This window comes from Procambarus clarkii, chromosome 67 (genome assembly GCF_040958095.1).
Source record: "Procambarus clarkii isolate CNS0578487 chromosome 67, FALCON_Pclarkii_2.0, whole genome shotgun sequence".
Lineage (NCBI taxonomy): Eukaryota > Metazoa > Arthropoda > Malacostraca > Decapoda > Cambaridae > Procambarus > Procambarus clarkii.
Window position 1 is genome coordinate 18,269,905 of NC_091216.1, and position 18,812 is coordinate 18,288,716.

Genomic DNA, 18,812 nt, shown 5'->3' on the forward strand with positions numbered 1-18,812 from the left:
GTCACCAAGATGAAGCTCTCAGGTGGGACACCAACTAAGATCTCTATACAAGTGGTGATACACCCACATCAAAAAGACCAGATGTGAAGAGCGGAGGAGAAGACTGAACCAGCTGTGTACCAGACTGCTCCACCTGCTGGAAGAAGCAAGCCACAGAAAACCCCCCCCGGGTTCGGACACCGAGCAAGCAGTGCCTGAAACCAAGGCCAGACCAGCCACCAAGGGGCCACAAGAACTACACTCCTGTGGTAAGACTCCAACTGAACTAGAACCTGAAGCAACAGCTGGATCAGGGGGAAGAGGTACAGGTAGCCTCACCTCAACCAGTCCTGCCGAAAGGCATACACCACAAAAGCCTCGCAGTCGAGAAGGCACCACATATATTGGGAGATGCTGAGACCACGCTGACACGAAGAGGTCTACTTCTGGGAGTTCATATGTCCGGCAGAGCCAATTGAAGGAGTCGGCACTGACCATCCATTTCGTGAACAGGGAAATGAACTGAAACAGGCCGTCCATCAGGACGTTGGACATTCCCCGGATATGAACTGCACTAAGAGTCAAACCCAGCGAAGCCAGTAGACGAGCCACTCAAAAAGACCAGCTCCAAAGAGGCAAGGACCAAAGAGAACCTCCGTGGTTCAGGCAGTGAACCACTGGAGAACACTCTGAATTGAGCCAGATGGTTGAACTCCGAGCAACCCAAATCCTCCAAAGAGACAGCCAAAACCCTGCGAACTCCTGCACGGTGCTGTGAGCCTGACGGAAGAACGGACCCCACCACCTCTGGCCGGCCTGGTGAACACTGTGGTCACAAAGCCCCAGCTAAGAGACGACACATTTGTGAACACATCGAGTCAGGGCTTGGGGAGACACCAAGGCACTAAACCCAAAAAAAACTTAAGAGGAAGCCGGCGACGCAGCAACTGACACAAGGCCCCAGGAGGATGAACCCAGCGATCGCTAGAGAGGCAGAAGGGGATCTCCTACGCCGGAGCCTTGCATCCGGTGCGGGAGGTTCATGACTTCCCTTACCCCCTCCTGGGAAGGGTGGGGGGCTGCGCGGACATGGGACGCCGCGTGACGTTTGCTTATTTGCTTGGGATTGCAGGGAGTTCTGCCTTTCTGTTCGGTTTTCAGTGGCAATTTTCTTTCCATGTGGGGTCTGTTTTGTTATGGTTACCTTTCTGGTGCCTAACCCCGGTCGATGGCAGATAAGGAAAACCCTCAACCACAGGGGAATTTTCCATGGCCATTGTTCCCTGCACCTCTCTGAGTGGGCCAGGTTCCGACCCGTGGTCCCTGGTAGACTAAACTCCATACACTAATGCCCCAGTCTAATGATTTGCATTTTAGCCCAATAGCTCCAGGGAGCCAAAGGGGCTCCCCACAGAAAAGCAAAACTATATATACAGTACAGTATTTAACTAACCTAAAATATGATCAACAAGCTTGTAGCTAACAATACAGTATTTGAAACTGCTCAAGTAATCTCATTCATTTATGAGCCCTGAGAAATTCTCTCAATCTTTGCCATTAGAACTGACTTCCAAAATATTTTTTTTTATGTCAGAAGAGGGTAAATGGCCAACATCAAACATGTCTACCACCATGTAACTACCCAGCTATGATCTCCTCTTTTGATCAATAAACAGAGGCATTTCCCCTCTATTCTATGATACGTCTTTCTCCTACTTGGTCTAACCAGATTACTCTTGCTGGCAAACATTTTTATTCACAAAAACTAAATATGAAAGAAAAACCTTGAAAAGCCCTGATCACAATGAAAAAACCAGCATTGACTGTAATGAAACACCATTTTCTGGGCGAGACCAAGAGGCTCCTCGGGGCTATCTGGGCTGATATGAACGTATTAAACCCTGGCATCAAACCGAATGGAGTTTTTAGGCCTACTGGGGACCATGAACCAGAACCTGGCCCCCTCTGAGAGGCACAAGGAGCAATGGCCTATAGAAACCCTTGTGTGGTTGGAAGCATTCTATGTCTGCCATCGACCGGGTCAGGCACCCAGAAAGGCAGGCGCCACAAAACAAACCCAATCTGGTTAACACTTAGTGTGTTATACATTATCGAGGTGTAATCCAGGTCACGCAGGAAGTAAACTGCAAGGGTCTCCCACACCTCATGTGGTGGGATGTGGGAGGCCGAAAACCTCTGGAAGGACAGGACCGAAGAGCCCAAGGGAACCCAGAACCAAATCCAGGGAGCACCTGATGCCATATCAAACTCATACAGGGAGGCAGGATAAGAAAGCCCCACCTCCTGTAACAATAAGCCCTGCTTAGAGGGAACCAAAACAGAGTCAAACCATAGCTGTTTCACAAGCTGTCACCATTCAAACGAGGCCCAAGCCTCCCAAGTCAGCTCCTCCCACACCCCGGGTATCTCCACACCCCGGGTATCTCCACACCAGGATCCCGGAACCTCCACTCCAGGCCCAGGGGCCGAGCTGTCCTCCAAACCAACTGCTAAAAGCTTAAGCTCTGGGACATGTACACTCATGGGGACCTAGTGGAGGACCACCAATATAAGAAGTACCAACACCAGACACCAAGGGGTAGACTCCCACCAGGCAGGGAAATGAAAAGAAAAGAAAAACCCTGCAAGAGCACAAGGATCCAAGCGGAACAGAGCCGGCCAATGTTATATGGTGAAAACTAGCAGAACAGTACCTTGTGCCCCTACCAGTGACGAAGCTACCTCTTACCCAGAGGAAAACAGGGGAGCATGAAACACCCCAGCTGACTCCATGGGTGGGCAATCCCCAAGCAGCAAAAGACCACAGTGGAGGTAGATCTCAAGCGACTTGTGGAAGATAACCCCAAGCCACAAGGGCAGTACTTACAGAGCACCGGGGGAAGGTAACCCTAGGCACATGCAGCCCGAGTACAGGTAAAATTACTTCTGGCTTGCACACCACCAAGGACAAGACCACACTACAAGGCACAGCAATAGAACAAGTCTGGAGATAGTCACATAACTGCCAGGTCTCACATCAGCCACTGAACTGAAGGTATGGATAGCTGGCATGGGGGTTTAGGGCTCTCCCTTTCCCTTCCAGGGGAGGGGGGGGAGCTGCACAGACAGCGGCATTGTGACAGTTGTGACGTCATGCTCGTTTGCTCATTTTTTGTTTGGGGGTTCTGTAAAATTAGTTCGGCCTTCAGTAACAATATTTTAACCAGATAGGTATTGCTTTGGGGCGCCTACCTTTCTGTGTGCCTGACCCGATCGATGGCAGACATAGACATACTTTCAAACCACTACTTCCAAAGTAGGCAGACATCCTTCCAACCACACTAGGGTTTCTATAGGCCATTGCTCCTCATGCATCTCTTTGAGGGGGACCAGGTTCTGGGTTGTGGTTCCCGGTAAGGCCTAAGATCTCTATTCGCTTTGACTTATGCCTGGGTCTAATACATTCATATGAGTCCCGGATAGCTCTGGGGAGCCGAAGGGGCTCCCTCCAGAAAATCATTGTGATCTGGGCTGTCATCTGGTGGAGGTCAAAAACAAAGTCTGGATTTTTTAGCCTATAAAGATGTCTTCACAACCAACAGTTGAATTTACATATGTAGTGATTTAATATTTTAAAACTGACATTACTGTTAACCCTCTTGACTCTTTTAAAACAGGAACATTAAAGGGAGATACTGTATGTAAATCTCTGATGGCCATTTAGCAAATATTTCCTGCTAGGTATACTGTACCGTCAACTTACCCCACTTCTCGAGAATTGGTAGTATATGTTGCTTTGATAAGAATATTCTCAAGATCAGCCAAAGCCATCAAGAAATGCTCACGGTTGACCTCCTGGCCATCTTGTCGCTCCCAGTATTGCTCATAGAGCGGCACACTGACTGTTTCTTGCTGAGTTGCACTTAACTGGTTTCTGCTAAAGTGTTTTAGAGTGATGTCATTACCCTGAAAGATTAACACATCATAAATTCATAGAGTCAAAAGTATGTATGTATGTGTATGTATGTATGTATGTATGTATGTATTAGTATGTATTAGTATGTATTAGTACTGTATATATATATATATATATATATATATATATATATATATATATATATATATATATATATATATATATATATATATATATATATATGTCGTACCTAGTAGCCAGAACGCACTTCTCGGCCTACTATGCAAGGCCCGATTTGCCTAATAAGCCAAGTTTTCATGAACTAATTGTTTTTCGACTACCTAACCTACCTAACCTAACCTAACCTAACCTAGCTTTTTCGGCTACCTAACCTAACCTAACCTATAGAGATAGGTTAGGTTAGGTAGGGTTGGTTAGGTTCGGTCATATATTTACGTTAATTTTAACTCCAATAAAAAAATTGACCTCATACATAATGAAATGGGTAGCTTTATCATTTCATAAGAAAAAAATTAGAGAAAATATATTAATTCAGCAAAACTTGGCTTATTAGGCAAGTCGGGCCTTGCATAGTAGGCTGAGAAGTGCATTCTGGCTATTAGGTACGACATATATATATATATATATATATATATATATATATATATATATATATATATATATATATATATATATATATATATTGTAATAACTGCTATCATCTCATATCATGGTTGTTATGTTGAAATTTTCATGCAAATTTTACTACAATGAACCTCAAAATAATCCTCAAATAATGCTACAATGTATCTGTTGATCACCATCAAATTTTACTATAATGTACCTATTACTTTTCTTCAAATTTTCTTACAATATACCTGTTAATATTCTTCAAATTTTGTTGACCAAACCACACACTAGAATTGAAGAGAATGATGTTTTGGTCCGTCCTGGACCATTATCAAGTTGATTGTGATGAGAAGGAAGCAAGGGCAATAAATAGACAAGAAAGAGGTGAGGAGATGGAATTCTTAGCGGAAGATATGAGCAAAGCAAAAGGTACGAAAGGTAAGGTGTAATAATATGAATAAGCAAGGGATCGTTTTCAAATCTTGCTTCAAATAACCTACTTAAAATTATCTGTTAGATTAAGGACCTGCCAAAAATGCTATGCGTATTAGTGGCTTTACAAGAATGTGAAGACATCAATGCTATGTACTCTTAAAACCCAATGTACCTTCATGTATATATATATATATATATATATAAATAAATAAATAAATAAATAAATAAATAAATAAATACTTAAATATACATGTGTATAGTGGAATGAAGATTAATAGTACAGTGAACTCTAACCTTTAAGGACTAGCATTTACCAGATCCTTGGATACGATAAACTAAACTCGATCCTATTGTGTTTTCTCAAATCTCTGTTATAGACTATGAACTAGGACTGCAAATGAATGACACTCCTGCTTATCTAATTTGTTAATTGTATCAATTGTTAATTGTATCTTCTGATTTGTGTCTGTGGGAATAACGTTTTTTTTTTTTTTTTTTTTTTTTTGAGATATATACAAGAGTTGTTACATTCTTGTACAGCCACTAGTACGCGTAGCATTTCGGGCAAGTCCTTAATCCTATGGTCCCTGGAATACGATCCCCTGCCGTTTGAATCGTTTGTTCCTATCAATAATATCTTTCAGGACTCTTTCCTCCGTTTTATGAGCCATCAAAAAGAAGTTCCTGTAAAACAGTCTAATAGGAGGTACAAGTTTTGTATTAACTGATTCTTCAGGGGTTGCATGGCGTGTCACTTTCTTTTAATAACGTCTTCAACATAACCGTTATAGAAGACATTGTTGACTAGGTCTTTTGTAGCGTAAGGCAGGTCCTAGTCAAAAATGGACAAAAGGTTTTGTGGAAAAGCCATCCAAATTTCTGCCCTTTTAACGATCTGAGGCGTGGCCTATTGGTTAATGCTCTGGTCAGGCACCTGGCTGGCCCATGGTTCGATTCTCTCATATGGGGAAGTGTTCTGTTTATTATGTTTTATATATATATATATATATATATATATATATATATATATATATATATATATATATATATATATATATATATATATATATATATATATATATATATATATATATATATATATATGTCGTACCTAGTAGCCAGAACGCACTTCTCGGCCTACTATGCAAGGCCCGATTTGCCTAATAAGCCAAGTTTTCCTGAATTAATATATTTTCTCTAATTTTTGTCTTATGAAATGATAAAGCTACCCATTTCATTATGTACGAGGTCAATTTTTTTTATTGGAGTTAAAATTAACGTAGATATATGACCGAACCTAACCAACCCTACCTAACCTAACCTAAGCTATCTTTATAGGTTAGGTTAGGTTAGGTAGCCGAAAAAGTTAGGTTAGGTTAGGTTAGGTAGGTTAGGTAGTCGAAAAACAATTAATTCATGAAAACTTGGCTTATTAGGCAAATCGGGCCTTGCATAGGTGGCTGAGAAGTGCGTTCTGGCTACTAGGTACGACATATATATATATATATATATATATATATATATATATATATATATATATATATATATATATATATATATATATATATATATATATATATATATATATATATATATATATATATATATATATATATATATATATATATATATATATATATATATATATATATATATATATATATATATATATATATATATATATATATATATATATATATATATATATATATATATATATATATATATATATATATATATATATATATATATATATATATATATATATATATATATATATATATATATATATATATATATATATATATATATATATATATATATATATATATATATATATATACTGTGTATATATATATATATATATATATATATATATACTGTGTATATATATATATATATATATATATATTACATATTATATATATACTTATATATATACATATATACAGTGGCACCTCGACTTACAATTGCCTCGACTTACGATAATTTTGAGTTACGATGTAAATTTGATCGAAAGATGCGACTCGACTTACGATAGTGTCGTCGACTAACGATATTTGTTGGTACACGTTTGGGTCGACCGAGCGCATGGTTCTCGGTCACGGGCCAACCTGCATCAGTTTACTAGAGTTGCCTGCTTAGTGACAATCATGCCTATAAGAAATTCCGTTTTTGTGGTGATTTTTTGCTTTTTGAACATAAAACTGATTATTATATATCACGCCATGGGTCGCAGAAAGTCAGTGGTAAGGTTCAACCTAAGAAAATAGTTGTGAGTTGAGGCAGTAGAGGATATCCCTTCCTCATTAAGAAAATGTGTGAAGAATGGGAAGAACTGCAAAGTTTTGTTGAAAAAACTCACCCAGATAAAGCTTTAGCAGGCCATTGCATTGACCTTTTAAATGACAATGTGAATGACCTTTTAAATGACAATGTGATGTCTTACTACAGACAAATGTTAAAATGTAGGGAAAGACAAGTGCTTTTAGACAGATTCTTAGTAAGAGAAGCAAGCAGTGAGCCACAAGCAGGTCCTAGTGGTATGCAGGCAAAACATGCCAAAGAGTGTATCCCAGAAAAGTCATCACTGCCTGATGTTATAATGGAAGGGGACTCCCCTTCCAAACAGTAACAACTCTCCTCCCCCCCTCATAATTACACAGAGCACACGTTTTGCCTGTAAATACATACATAGTAATCACTCATTTGCTGTTGTTAAAAGTTCAATGGTTCCTAGTATGGCTGCCCTGCATGTCCAGACATTGGATGGTGATGCCAAACATAGTCCTCATCTTTTTACATCATTTCACTAAGGCCCTAGAAGAAAAATGAGGGGCTAAAGATTTTTTTTTTCAAGATTGGGGGGTGGTTACTGTAGGCCTGAGGAAGCAAATGTGAGCCCCATGTATATGCAGGACTTTTAAATCTAATGCGGTACCCTAATACATCACCACCAGATGGGATAAGCAGTTTCACCATATTTATCCACCGCATCACCTAATGGGGTGCACAGCCAGAGGGCTATAATCCTTTTTAAACAAATATTTTTCAAACTTCAAAATGTCCCAATTCCTGCTATTTTCAATGTTTTCATAAATAATAAACAATTCTAAAATGTACTTTTCCTTATACCAAAAATGAAACATGGACTTACATAGATTTCCACTGCAAAATCATTATTTGTAGAAAGCTGACCTCCAGGTGCTGGTACATGACGCAAACTGTATGTTAAATTACCACCGTAAGAAGATATTTTGTTTCCAAGGAACCGTTGTGGCAATTTCCAATAGAAGACCTGTTGAAAGGGACAAAATTTTATTTATGATATAGGCTGGATATTGTTATAAATGAATATACTGTTAATTGTGTTACACTATATTAAACAAAATAATTTACTGGCAATAGCATACAACAAACTGCTCAACAAAATTTTTTATTATCTAATTTTAAATAATTATATTATTAATTATACCCACGCTCAATTGATGCTTAACCTTTAGACAGCGGCTATGAAGAAATGGTCATACTGGCCTATGCACAAAAAAAATCATTTTTTTTTTTATATTATAGAATTATTAATTTACATGCAGAATATAAGAAAAACATGAAAATAGGGGAATATTTATTGTTTCACTAGGTGATGGCACTTCGTAAGTCTGCATCTGGCACTTGTCAACACCTGGTGCTGGATTTTGCTGACACTATCTGAATTATTCTTTGATGTTTTATCACCTGTTTTTCTTTATTTACATCCAGAGAGCGCTTTTATATCCATATTTGCTTCACAAATGTAAAACCCAGACAATAATTGTTTAAATCATCATATGATGACTGCATATCCCTAGTAACATTCAAAATGAATACAACATTTGTATCATGAAATGGTAGCAGGATTTTTTCATGGAAAATGGTAAACTCCATTGCATCCACATAGACCTACTATATCCATATTTGCATCCTACATGTAAAACCCAGACAATAATTCAGTAATTTTCATATGATGACAACCGCATTACCCTGTGAATCAACAATTGACGATAATCGCTGTCTAAGGGTTAATCAACTGTCCTATTTTCCCAATAATCTTTATCATATGATGCTTTGAAATCATTGAAGGTTTTGACAGCCACTCCCTCCTCAACTTGTTCTAACCATATACAACCCTGCTTGAAAAGGAGAACTTTTCAATTTTTTCTGCACTTTTCTTTCCTTAGCTTGAATTTATACCCTTTTGTTTTAGAAGCTGTAGGTTCAAAAAATTCCTCTATTATGTCAATTCATATTATTGTTTTGTATGTACTAATCATATCACCTCTTTTCCAGAAAGTGAGACCATGGTTTATGGGTGCCACTTCCAACCTAACAGATACCTTATTCTACTTTATTCTACAGATACTTTATTCTACTTTGACATTCTAGTAAACTATTATACCTGTACATAAAATATGTCAATGAAGATGGCCTTCACTATCATTGCTTGTTTAAGGGGGCATCTGGTTATTATAGTGAAAGTTGTTCAATGTCAACCAATATTATTTTTCTAGTTATATATGAAAAGTGCTTAAATTGTCCCAAGTTTCAGTACTGCAGCGTAAATAGAAAGGGAGTTTTTTTTTTTTTTTTTTCAACGTTTTTTACACATTTTCAAGTCCACACTTTAGAACACACGTTTCAGATATAATTATTCTGTGACACTTTTCTGACACATTAGCATATAATAAAGGATTTGGGGATTTAGAATTTCCAAAACATCTTTAGTTTTCCTAATACAAATGTTCAAAGTTCCCCAAATTTTTTTTGCAAATATGGCATGTTTATTGCTATTATAAAATCAATAAATGAACTTAGAGAAAAATGAAAGCCCCCCAATGTAGAGACATGCCCTCCACATATACTGTGTAAGTTTCATGTAAATTGAATAAAAAAGGAATCAGTTTTGTAAACGTTTGTGTCAATTGAAAAAAAAACAGAAATGAATAAAGTCTAAGGTTCTAAAATCTGTGGCTGAGGTTGACATCAACCAATTTTCTCCAAAATTGGCGTCCTTACAGATAGGCTTACGTACAGTCAGGTGTGTAAGTTTGATGCAAATCGCCAAAAAAAAAAAAAAAAAAAAAAAAAAATAAAAAAAAAAAAAAAAAAATCCTTTTTTTTTTTTCTTAAAATTTTTTTCCACTTAAACTAATTATAATATTTGTTTAATATATGCTATTGTGATAGCAAAGAGTCGTAGTTATGATTTCAGTTGACACTTTTGATTGATAATCGATTTTGACCATTTTTGCATAATTTTCACAACTACTTCAATATTTTTTTTCTCCCTTCCTATTTATGCTACGATGCTGAAACTTGGACCAGATGAAACACTTTTCATATAGAACTTGTCAAAAAAAGTTTGATTGAAATCGAACGAGTTTTCATTTTTGCATTTTTGGACCCAGATGCCAACCAGACGCCCCCTTAACTATTATGCTGCGCGGCCTTAAAATATGACATTACGGCTGTGCACTGAAAATAAATTCTTTGCAAAAAATAATTTTCTCTTCTTATATTGTTAAAATGCAGTCTCTGATCATGGGAACTAAAAAAAACAGCGTTGAATGTAATGAAACGCCATTTTCTGGGTGAGCCCCGGAGGCTCCCTGGAGCTTATCGGGCTAATGTATGTTATATGAGACCGGGACATTAGCTATAGAGTTCAGACCTACCAGGGACTAGCACCAGAACCTGGCCCCTTCAGGGAGATTTCAGGGAACAATGGCTCAGGTAAACCACCTTGTGGTTGGGGGTTTTCCTTATCTGTCATCGACCCGGGTCAGACGCATGAAAACGCAAGGTGCCCCTGACGCCCCACCATGAAACCTAACCAGTCCCTGAACCCCAGATGAATAGGAACGTGCCAATAAGCGTCCTTGAAGTCCAGGGACACCATCCATGCACCCGGCTCCAACAGAAGCCGGACCTGAGACAGATTAGTCATCCGAAAGGAGGGGCAAGGAATCCAGGGGTTCAGACGTCACAAGTCCAGAATGAACCTCAGATCTGCACAGTCCTGTTTCGGCACTGGAAACAGGCGGGAAACCCACTTGAGGGACGGGGTCATTTCGACCATGCCCAAACGCACCCACTCCAAGATGACTTGATGAAGAGCAGGAGAAGCAGCCTGCCCTGTTAGCCCCGAACCCCCGAAAGGAGGACAAGCCGCCCAACGCCACCACAGGCCGGATGACAAGTCTGAAAAGGCCCACAAATCGAGGGATCACATGTGGGTAAACAGAGTGACCCCCTTACGAGAAACCAAACGTCGAACAGAGTGATCACCGCGCTGACCAGACGACGCCGGCACTGAAGGCAAAATCGGCTCAGAAACTGGCACCAATGGCCCACCTCGACCAGCAGAACTCTGAACCCTGGCACGACCACCCCGAGACAGCCGAGAACGACCACTCTGGAGAAACAACAAGTCCGACATAGGAATACAACTAGATGAAGCCAACGCCCTAGTTGCCAAACTCTGCGCCCCTGACGAAGGCCCATCACTCAACGCTTCCACATCCTCCTCAAGCCAGGCAGAAGACAGCTCGAGAAGGGAAAAGCAATGTAAGACTGAAGCCAAATGCCCACGGGCGCACAAATCCTATGCAACCAACGATGCCGAAAGAAGAGGAACCTGCACGTGAAGCTGGAAAAGGCCAACATCTCGAGAAAGCACGAGGGCAAACAAGCATGCATTAAGGTGCTCAAACTCGCCCCCCAGGTAAACCTGCAGAACTGAAGAAGTTTCACGCCAATCAAGCACGCGGATCCAGCAGAACCCATGCCACGCCCCCAACGAAAAGAATGGGCAGTCTGCCAGCCAGGAAGACTCCAGAAGGCTGAAGGAGTCCAAACGCACCCAAAAGCGGGAAGAAGAACTGAACTTAAAAGAGGACGGATCCATCACAGAGGCATAAACCAGGTCTCGCAAGAGGTATGCAGCAAGAGCCTCCCAAGCCTCCTTTGCAGAGATACGGGAAGTAGAAAACCTCTGGAAAGATGGAGCCGAGGTACCCAAAGGAGCCCGGAACCGAAACCGGGGAAGAGTCAAACCCAAATCATACTCATATAGGGAAAAGGGGGTAAGAAAACCCCTCCCCCTGCAACAATAAGCTCCGCGAGGAAGACAAAAGCACCCAAGTGGGGTCAAAGGGGGCCCAAGGCCCCCAGGTCAACTCCTCCCCAGCCCCAAGATCCCCACGTCGGGACCCGGGGCAGAGCCGTCCTCCAAACCCTCTACCCCTGAAGAAAAGGCAAAGTCCAGGGAAAAGGCAGACAAGAAGGGGGGCCTGCTGGTTGGACCCAGAAGCCTCGGCAGGAGGAACCGGCTCAAATGCCTCCATCTCCGACCCGAATGGGGCAGCCCCAAAGCCACCCGAGTCTCATTACCAACTAAACCCTGTGCTGAAACCGAAACCATCAGACGTTTGGGAGCTGGATACAGGGAGGGGGGGGGCAGTGCAGGATGAACAACAGGGGAAGGACCAGGGAGCACAGAAAGAGCCAAAGTCGAAGCAAATAACGCCCCAGGTCCGGGTCCCTAAAACCAAAACAGAGCAGCCTCGGGGCATCCGGGTGGGAACCAACCTAGCACGTTGCAGTAATCTAAACCTAACATGCAACACGGATGCTGCCTGTACCCTAACAGCAACATCATGAGATTAAAACTGGAGCACAAGCAGAGAGCACGACTCGCAGGACTCCGGATCAAAGGTGTCGTTGATCCAACAGGCAGCATGATGGAGGCAAAACAGATGACTGTCACCCTGAGACAAGGGCACACAGCAACCTTCAAACCCACACAAGGCAGGCTGGAACTCGGGAGACGCATTCATGGGTCCACCGAGCCCTGACAGGGGTTTCAAGGGTTCGTAGGGTAACATCTACGGGAAGCCAGGGCAAGGAGTTGCTAACTGGTTAAAAAACCCAAACTAACAAGAAGAAGAGGACAACACTGAAACCCCTGTGACGTGTACAAGCACGGGGGACTAGCAGAGAGCCACCAAAACAGTATCAGTGGGGAACTATAGTCCCACGAGGCAGACCCCCACCAGGCAATAAAAGCAAAAAGAAAAACCCCGCAAAAGTACAACGTCTCCAGAGGCAACAGGAACCGGTCGCCGCGTAGGTGGCAGGTCGCGCAACATCTTGACGCCCTAACCAGTACACCACCACTCCCTACCCAAGGCCAAACAAGGACCCCCATCCCCAGCTGGCCCCAAGGGCAAGGCAAATGCCGAGAAGCAAGAACCCCTACGGAAGTGGTTCCCGAACGCCCCAGGGAAGATAACCCTCACACGCAGGAGCAGTACTCACAGGGCGCCTAGAAAAGGAAGCCCCTAAGCGCATGCAGCCCCAGCACTGATGAGGTACTCCTGGCCACCACATACCACGATAAGACAGTAGAGAATGCCACACAGGCAAACACCACACAGGAATCTGAGGCCAAAGAAGTGTCTGTCCCGGTTCACATTAGCTTACGAACTGTTGCTAGGTAGCTGGTGCGGTGAGGTCTGGGGGGCCCCCCCCGCTCCTTGGGAGGGAGGGTTGCGCGGACGAGCGGCGCGGCAGTAAAGTAGGATGTTTGCTTGTTTCCTTGGGATTATTGGGAGTTTCTACCTCTCTGTTCATTTTTTTGTTTGAGTTTCTTACCATGTGGGGTTTGTTTTATGCTTACCTTTCTGGGTGCCTAACCCCGGTCGATGGCAGATAAGGAAAACCCCCAACCACAAGGCGGTTTTCCAGGGCCATTGCTCCCTGAAACCTCTCAGAAGGTTCTGGTGCTGGTTCCTGGTAGGTCTGAACTCCATAACTAATGTCCCAGTCTAATATAACATACATTAACCCAATAAACTCCAGGGAGCCATAGGGGCTTCCCACAGAAAAAAATATTGTATGTGACATACTTTAGCCATGATGGAGCTGAGAAGTTGAGCAAATTATGGGCGCTGAGCGATGGAGCGGTCAAGGTCACTAGACCCCGCTACCCATTGGGGCGGCAGTTGCCAAGAATATAATTTTTCACAATTATTTTAACGTTTCTCATTTCTTTTTTTTTTTACTGTTAATATTATTCAGAAGTGTGTAATTTGTGGGATTTATATAGTTCAATGTGCGGAACATTGCTATACTCAAAATTATGGGGCTCATATTTGAGACACGCACTGTATATTCTATGATCAATCCAACAGTGTTTTTGCTGTTATTACACTATATACACACAGTGTATATACCTATCTACATATGTGTTCACCATAAGGAACCACTAAGTTAGTATGGCAAGTCAAAACAACAAGAGTGGCCACAACACAGCAGCTAGCAGACGCCACCTACCTCCCTCCAACACCTCACTCGCCAACATTCATCCTCCCACCATACTGTTATTGTTTTGTTTTTTTTTACACAATTTGCACACGTTACATGTGAATATCTACACGTTTTGTTCACCATAACTGTACAACTAAGATGGTATGGTGTCCAAACAACACAGTGGCCACAAAAACTTCACGACAAGTGACACAGCAGCTAGCAGATACTCACTCCCTCACCAACACCTCCCTCACCAAAATGCCTCCTCTCAACATATTTTTTTTGTGCTGTTATTACAATATATACAAAGGTTATATATAAGTATCTACATTTATGTTTACTATGGTGTCCAAACAGCATAGTGGCCACCATACACTGCATGACAAGTTACACACCATCCAGCAGACGACGCCACCACCTTCACCAAAATGGCTCCTCCCAACATACTCCTTTTGCCTTTATTACACTATACACACACGTTATATATAAGTACCTACATTTGTGTTCACCATAGCAAACCACTAAGCTGGTATGTTGAGTCCAGACAGTAACAGGTTGCCACACACAGTCAGCTGATGCTACCTCCCTCCCTCACCAAGATTCCTCCCCCCACCATATTGTTTGTGCTGTTATCACACTATATACATACAGTTTTTTCAGATAAACCCATCTGTATTTGTAAACACAATTCTTGTTTGTCAAAGTTGTTTTGTCACTTTACAAGCTTGTGCTCAGATATTTGCCAGCATGCACTTTTATGAATAAAATAATGCACAAACAGCATGAATTAAAAAAATAGTACTTTTTTGTTGCAGATACATACAAACAAGAAAATTTAGTCATATTATTATGTTGAATGTTAAATGCAAAATGAGTTTCATTAATTTGTAACAAGAAGGAGAACATACTGTACCTTCTGGGAAACTCCGGAGAATTCCCGGAACACCAGTTCTTGACGGACCGAGTCAACAAATATATCATTGCTGATGATTGTATTCTGGAACTTGTCAACCAGTTCAAATCCTTGGCGGTCATTGGTAAAGGATACTGATTCCTACAAACAAATATCATAGAAAATATTATTTTAGCTTTTCCAATTATTTTAAATTATTTTTAGCATATTATAGTATAATACTAGGGACTTCATAATTTTTTATACATTATTAAATGACAATACATTGCATCTTAGTTAACTCCATACCTGCTGCCTGTACCAATTAGATGAAGAACACTGGCGAGTGATACCCATGCAGAAACACTCAATACATCCATCTCGATTTGCCTCATGAAGGTAAAAGGCGTTTGGCTTACATTGATCACATTTGGGCCCCATAACAAATTCCTGAAAAGAATGGAACATAATTACTCTCAATTTTCTTGGCCAAACAAATATACATCTCAATTTTTTTCTAATACAAATTTTTGTATTTAGAATAATGAAACAAAGTAGATAATTAAACTCACAAAAATAACAAAATATGTTTATTTAAACAAAATGTGTATATATATACAATATGTGTAAAATACATAATGTAGTTACAGGATGAAGTCTATGTTCATTGCATCCCATCTACACTACAGTCTTTATCATCTGACATCAGCATCCATTTATTAAATTTGAATGCTTCAAATGGTTTTAGCATCAAATACCCTTCCCTTTAATTTATTGCATGGGTCTACAACTCTATTCACAATAGAGAATATACATTTATTTTTTCAGACTTTTTTTTTCTTGGTTTGAATCTATTGCATCTTGTTCTTGAAGCTGTAGGTATACAAAACTCCTGTTATCAAAATGGTTCCCATCACGATTTGTTATGTGATCATAGCACCTTTTCCTTCTATTCTGTAATTTTGACATACTTAATACATCCAGCCTCCCTTCATACTCTTGTTATTTTCAGATCCAAGAAACCATTTAGTACCATGTCTTTGCATCTTTCCTAGTTTATTAATGTGCTCCTTGATATATAGATAGCAGTGTTCCCAATAGGCTGCAACTGGCTAAGGGAGCTTTCTCCATTCACTCATGGGCATCCTACTGCAATTGTTGGGGGGTTTAGTGGTGCATACTCTGTTTTATCTTAAATTTTTGTTTTTGGATTCAATGTCAAGACCCATCCTCTTTCAATGCACAGGCTGTTCTCGGTTACATCAGCCCTGGTTTGGGGTTTCTTCTCCATCATGTCTCATTAATGGTCACCATCATTAGCTCATCATCTGAATCATTAACCCATTTTGCAGTAGTTTTGATGGCACGTCATTGCATCCATCCCTCATTGAGCTCTACTCTTCGTGTTCTGCTTTACATCCCATTTCTCACGTTTCTTGTTCCAAGGTCCACCTTTCTCAGGTCACCTGCAAGGAGATTTGGTCTAACCACCTGGCTGATAATCCCCACTTTGGGAATGTGCAGATGTGTGTTGTTTTGACAGCAGCTTTGTAAGTGATGCAAGTTAACTCTGAGATCTGCTGAGGGATCCACCACAGAAATTAATCATTGAATGTCATGAAACACTATTCTGGTGGGCCTCAAGTAGTTCTGCAACCTCTTTATGTTCCTTTCTCAATTGGGTTACGAGGTCTTGCAGATTGACTTCAGAATGAGTAGCATAAGCTAACTGAGACTTCAAGTGACCTGGTAGCAGTCAGGCACATTACAATCAGGATAGTTACCCTGCAGCAACATTCATTTGCCTAATTTCCTTCAAATATTTTTGTTGCACCCATGCTTTTTGGGGGTTTTCTTAGTTTTATAGTTGATCTCTGATCTCCAAATCCCCTCACCTCATAGAGTCAGCCAGAGTCTGGTTCTGGCTCCCGGTAGTAGACAGGTGGGTCTCAAGAGGCCTTTTGTGTTGGGCTAAGGCTTAGTGGCACCAGAGAGATAAGCTTCGGAAGATACTGGGGGCCCACCAGAAAAGGGAGTTTCATTACATTCGAAGGTTGATTTATGTATATTGATGAAAAATACTTAACAGTTATTAACAAATACAGTATGTGAAATCTAAACTGAAATGTGCAACTGTGGTAGCTATGGTGCAGCCCGTCCTCCAAAAATGGGGAGGTAAATGTAACAGCCCCGTAAGTGCAATTATGTACTATGTATGATAGTCAGTAATTGTACTTACTTACACTTAGTATTAAATCGTACTGTCAAATATATTGTGAATATTTGAGTTTACCTGAAAAGCTGAATAAAAAACCACGACCTAACCTAACCGTCTTAGTTTTTGAAGATAAGCATTTTATTGCATCAATGAAACAATTATTACAATTACTACTTAACCTATAGCTATATTGATATTACAGTTTTATAAAACAAATAAAACAAAACTAAAATATATAAATAAATTGTAAAGTAACTCAGGATATTTTCAAATTTTGTATAAAATCTCTATTGTTTAATAAAACTAAAAAATAAATTCCTGATATTTAAAACGTGTGTATAGCAAATTAAGCTTTAAAACTTCATCCTAAAATTCTGAGCATCTTAACAGAAAACAAGGAGAAATGGGAGAGGTAAATGTAACAAGCCCCTAAGTACAATTATGTACTATGTATGACAGTAAAGAAATGTACTTATTACACTTAGTATTAAATCGTACTGTCAATTCAGAGGATGGATTGCTATGATACCACACCTAAAACACATACATAACTGTAGATGTGACAGCGTCAGACCACAGAGGAAAATTGAAACAGGAGTTTCCTCAAGTACTTTTGTATATTAATACATCTTCAGAAGGAGTCTGAAGATGCTTTCTTCTGAAGCATCTTCACTTTATACATCTTCACTAATACACCTTTTCTTCTGAAGATGTATTAATATACGAAAGTACTTAAGGAAATTCCTGTTTCAATTTTCCTCCGTGGTCTGACACTCACATTTTTAATCAAGTGTTTATTCTTGTGATTTACACACATATAACTGTAGATGTGTGTGCAGTGTGTGGTCAAACACTCTAAGTTTTAAAAATATTAGGAATCAAATATAAAAAGATGGGATACAAAAATTATAAATCTATTTCCGAAAGGCTGAAGAAATTCCAATACAAACACTGAAAATATTAATAATAAAATAAATTCTTCAGCGACCATCCCTATTTTTGGAGGAAGAGGTGCACTTATTTTTTCAGCCTAACTGAAAATACATACACACAAAGTAAATATACAAAACAGTCATTGTATAGTGAGTATTTGTGTGACCTAACTAGGTGACTGTTAGTGCTCTAGCTTTTACTCACCAGTATGAATGTTCCATATAGGATTTGGTGAAAATAAAAAGAAAAATTTTCATGTAAGTTAGATGGGAAGTAATGATATAAAAGGTTTTATAATGATAAAATTTATGCGTGTGAGAGAAACAAATCAAAGTAATCACTGCATATTTGGAATAAAAATATTAAAGGTATAGTATATCCAATTAATGTTAAGAAAAATCACAATGTGCTGAAAGATAATTATTAACTGTTTATAATATATTCATGGTATTTATCAAGCA

At 40.0% G+C, this 18,812-nt stretch overlaps 1 protein-coding gene across 8 annotated transcripts in view; it reads right to left on the minus strand.

Moving 5' to 3' along the window:
* LOC123767760 (terribly reduced optic lobes) overlaps positions 1-18,812 on the minus strand; it is a 354,074-nt gene that overhangs the window by 219,075 nt on the left and 116,187 nt on the right. For all 8 annotated transcript variants that reach the window (XM_069310630.1, XM_069310627.1, XM_069310626.1 and 5 more), the window contains 4 exons: positions 15,510-15,650; positions 15,222-15,362; positions 8,118-8,258; positions 3,743-3,945 (listed from right to left, as the gene is read on the minus strand). In XM_069310630.1, coding sequence (XP_069166731.1) covers positions 3,743-3,945; positions 8,118-8,258; positions 15,222-15,362; positions 15,510-15,650 — 626 coding nt within the window. The remainder of the gene's footprint in view (positions 1-3,742; positions 3,946-8,117; positions 8,259-15,221; positions 15,363-15,509; positions 15,651-18,812) is intronic.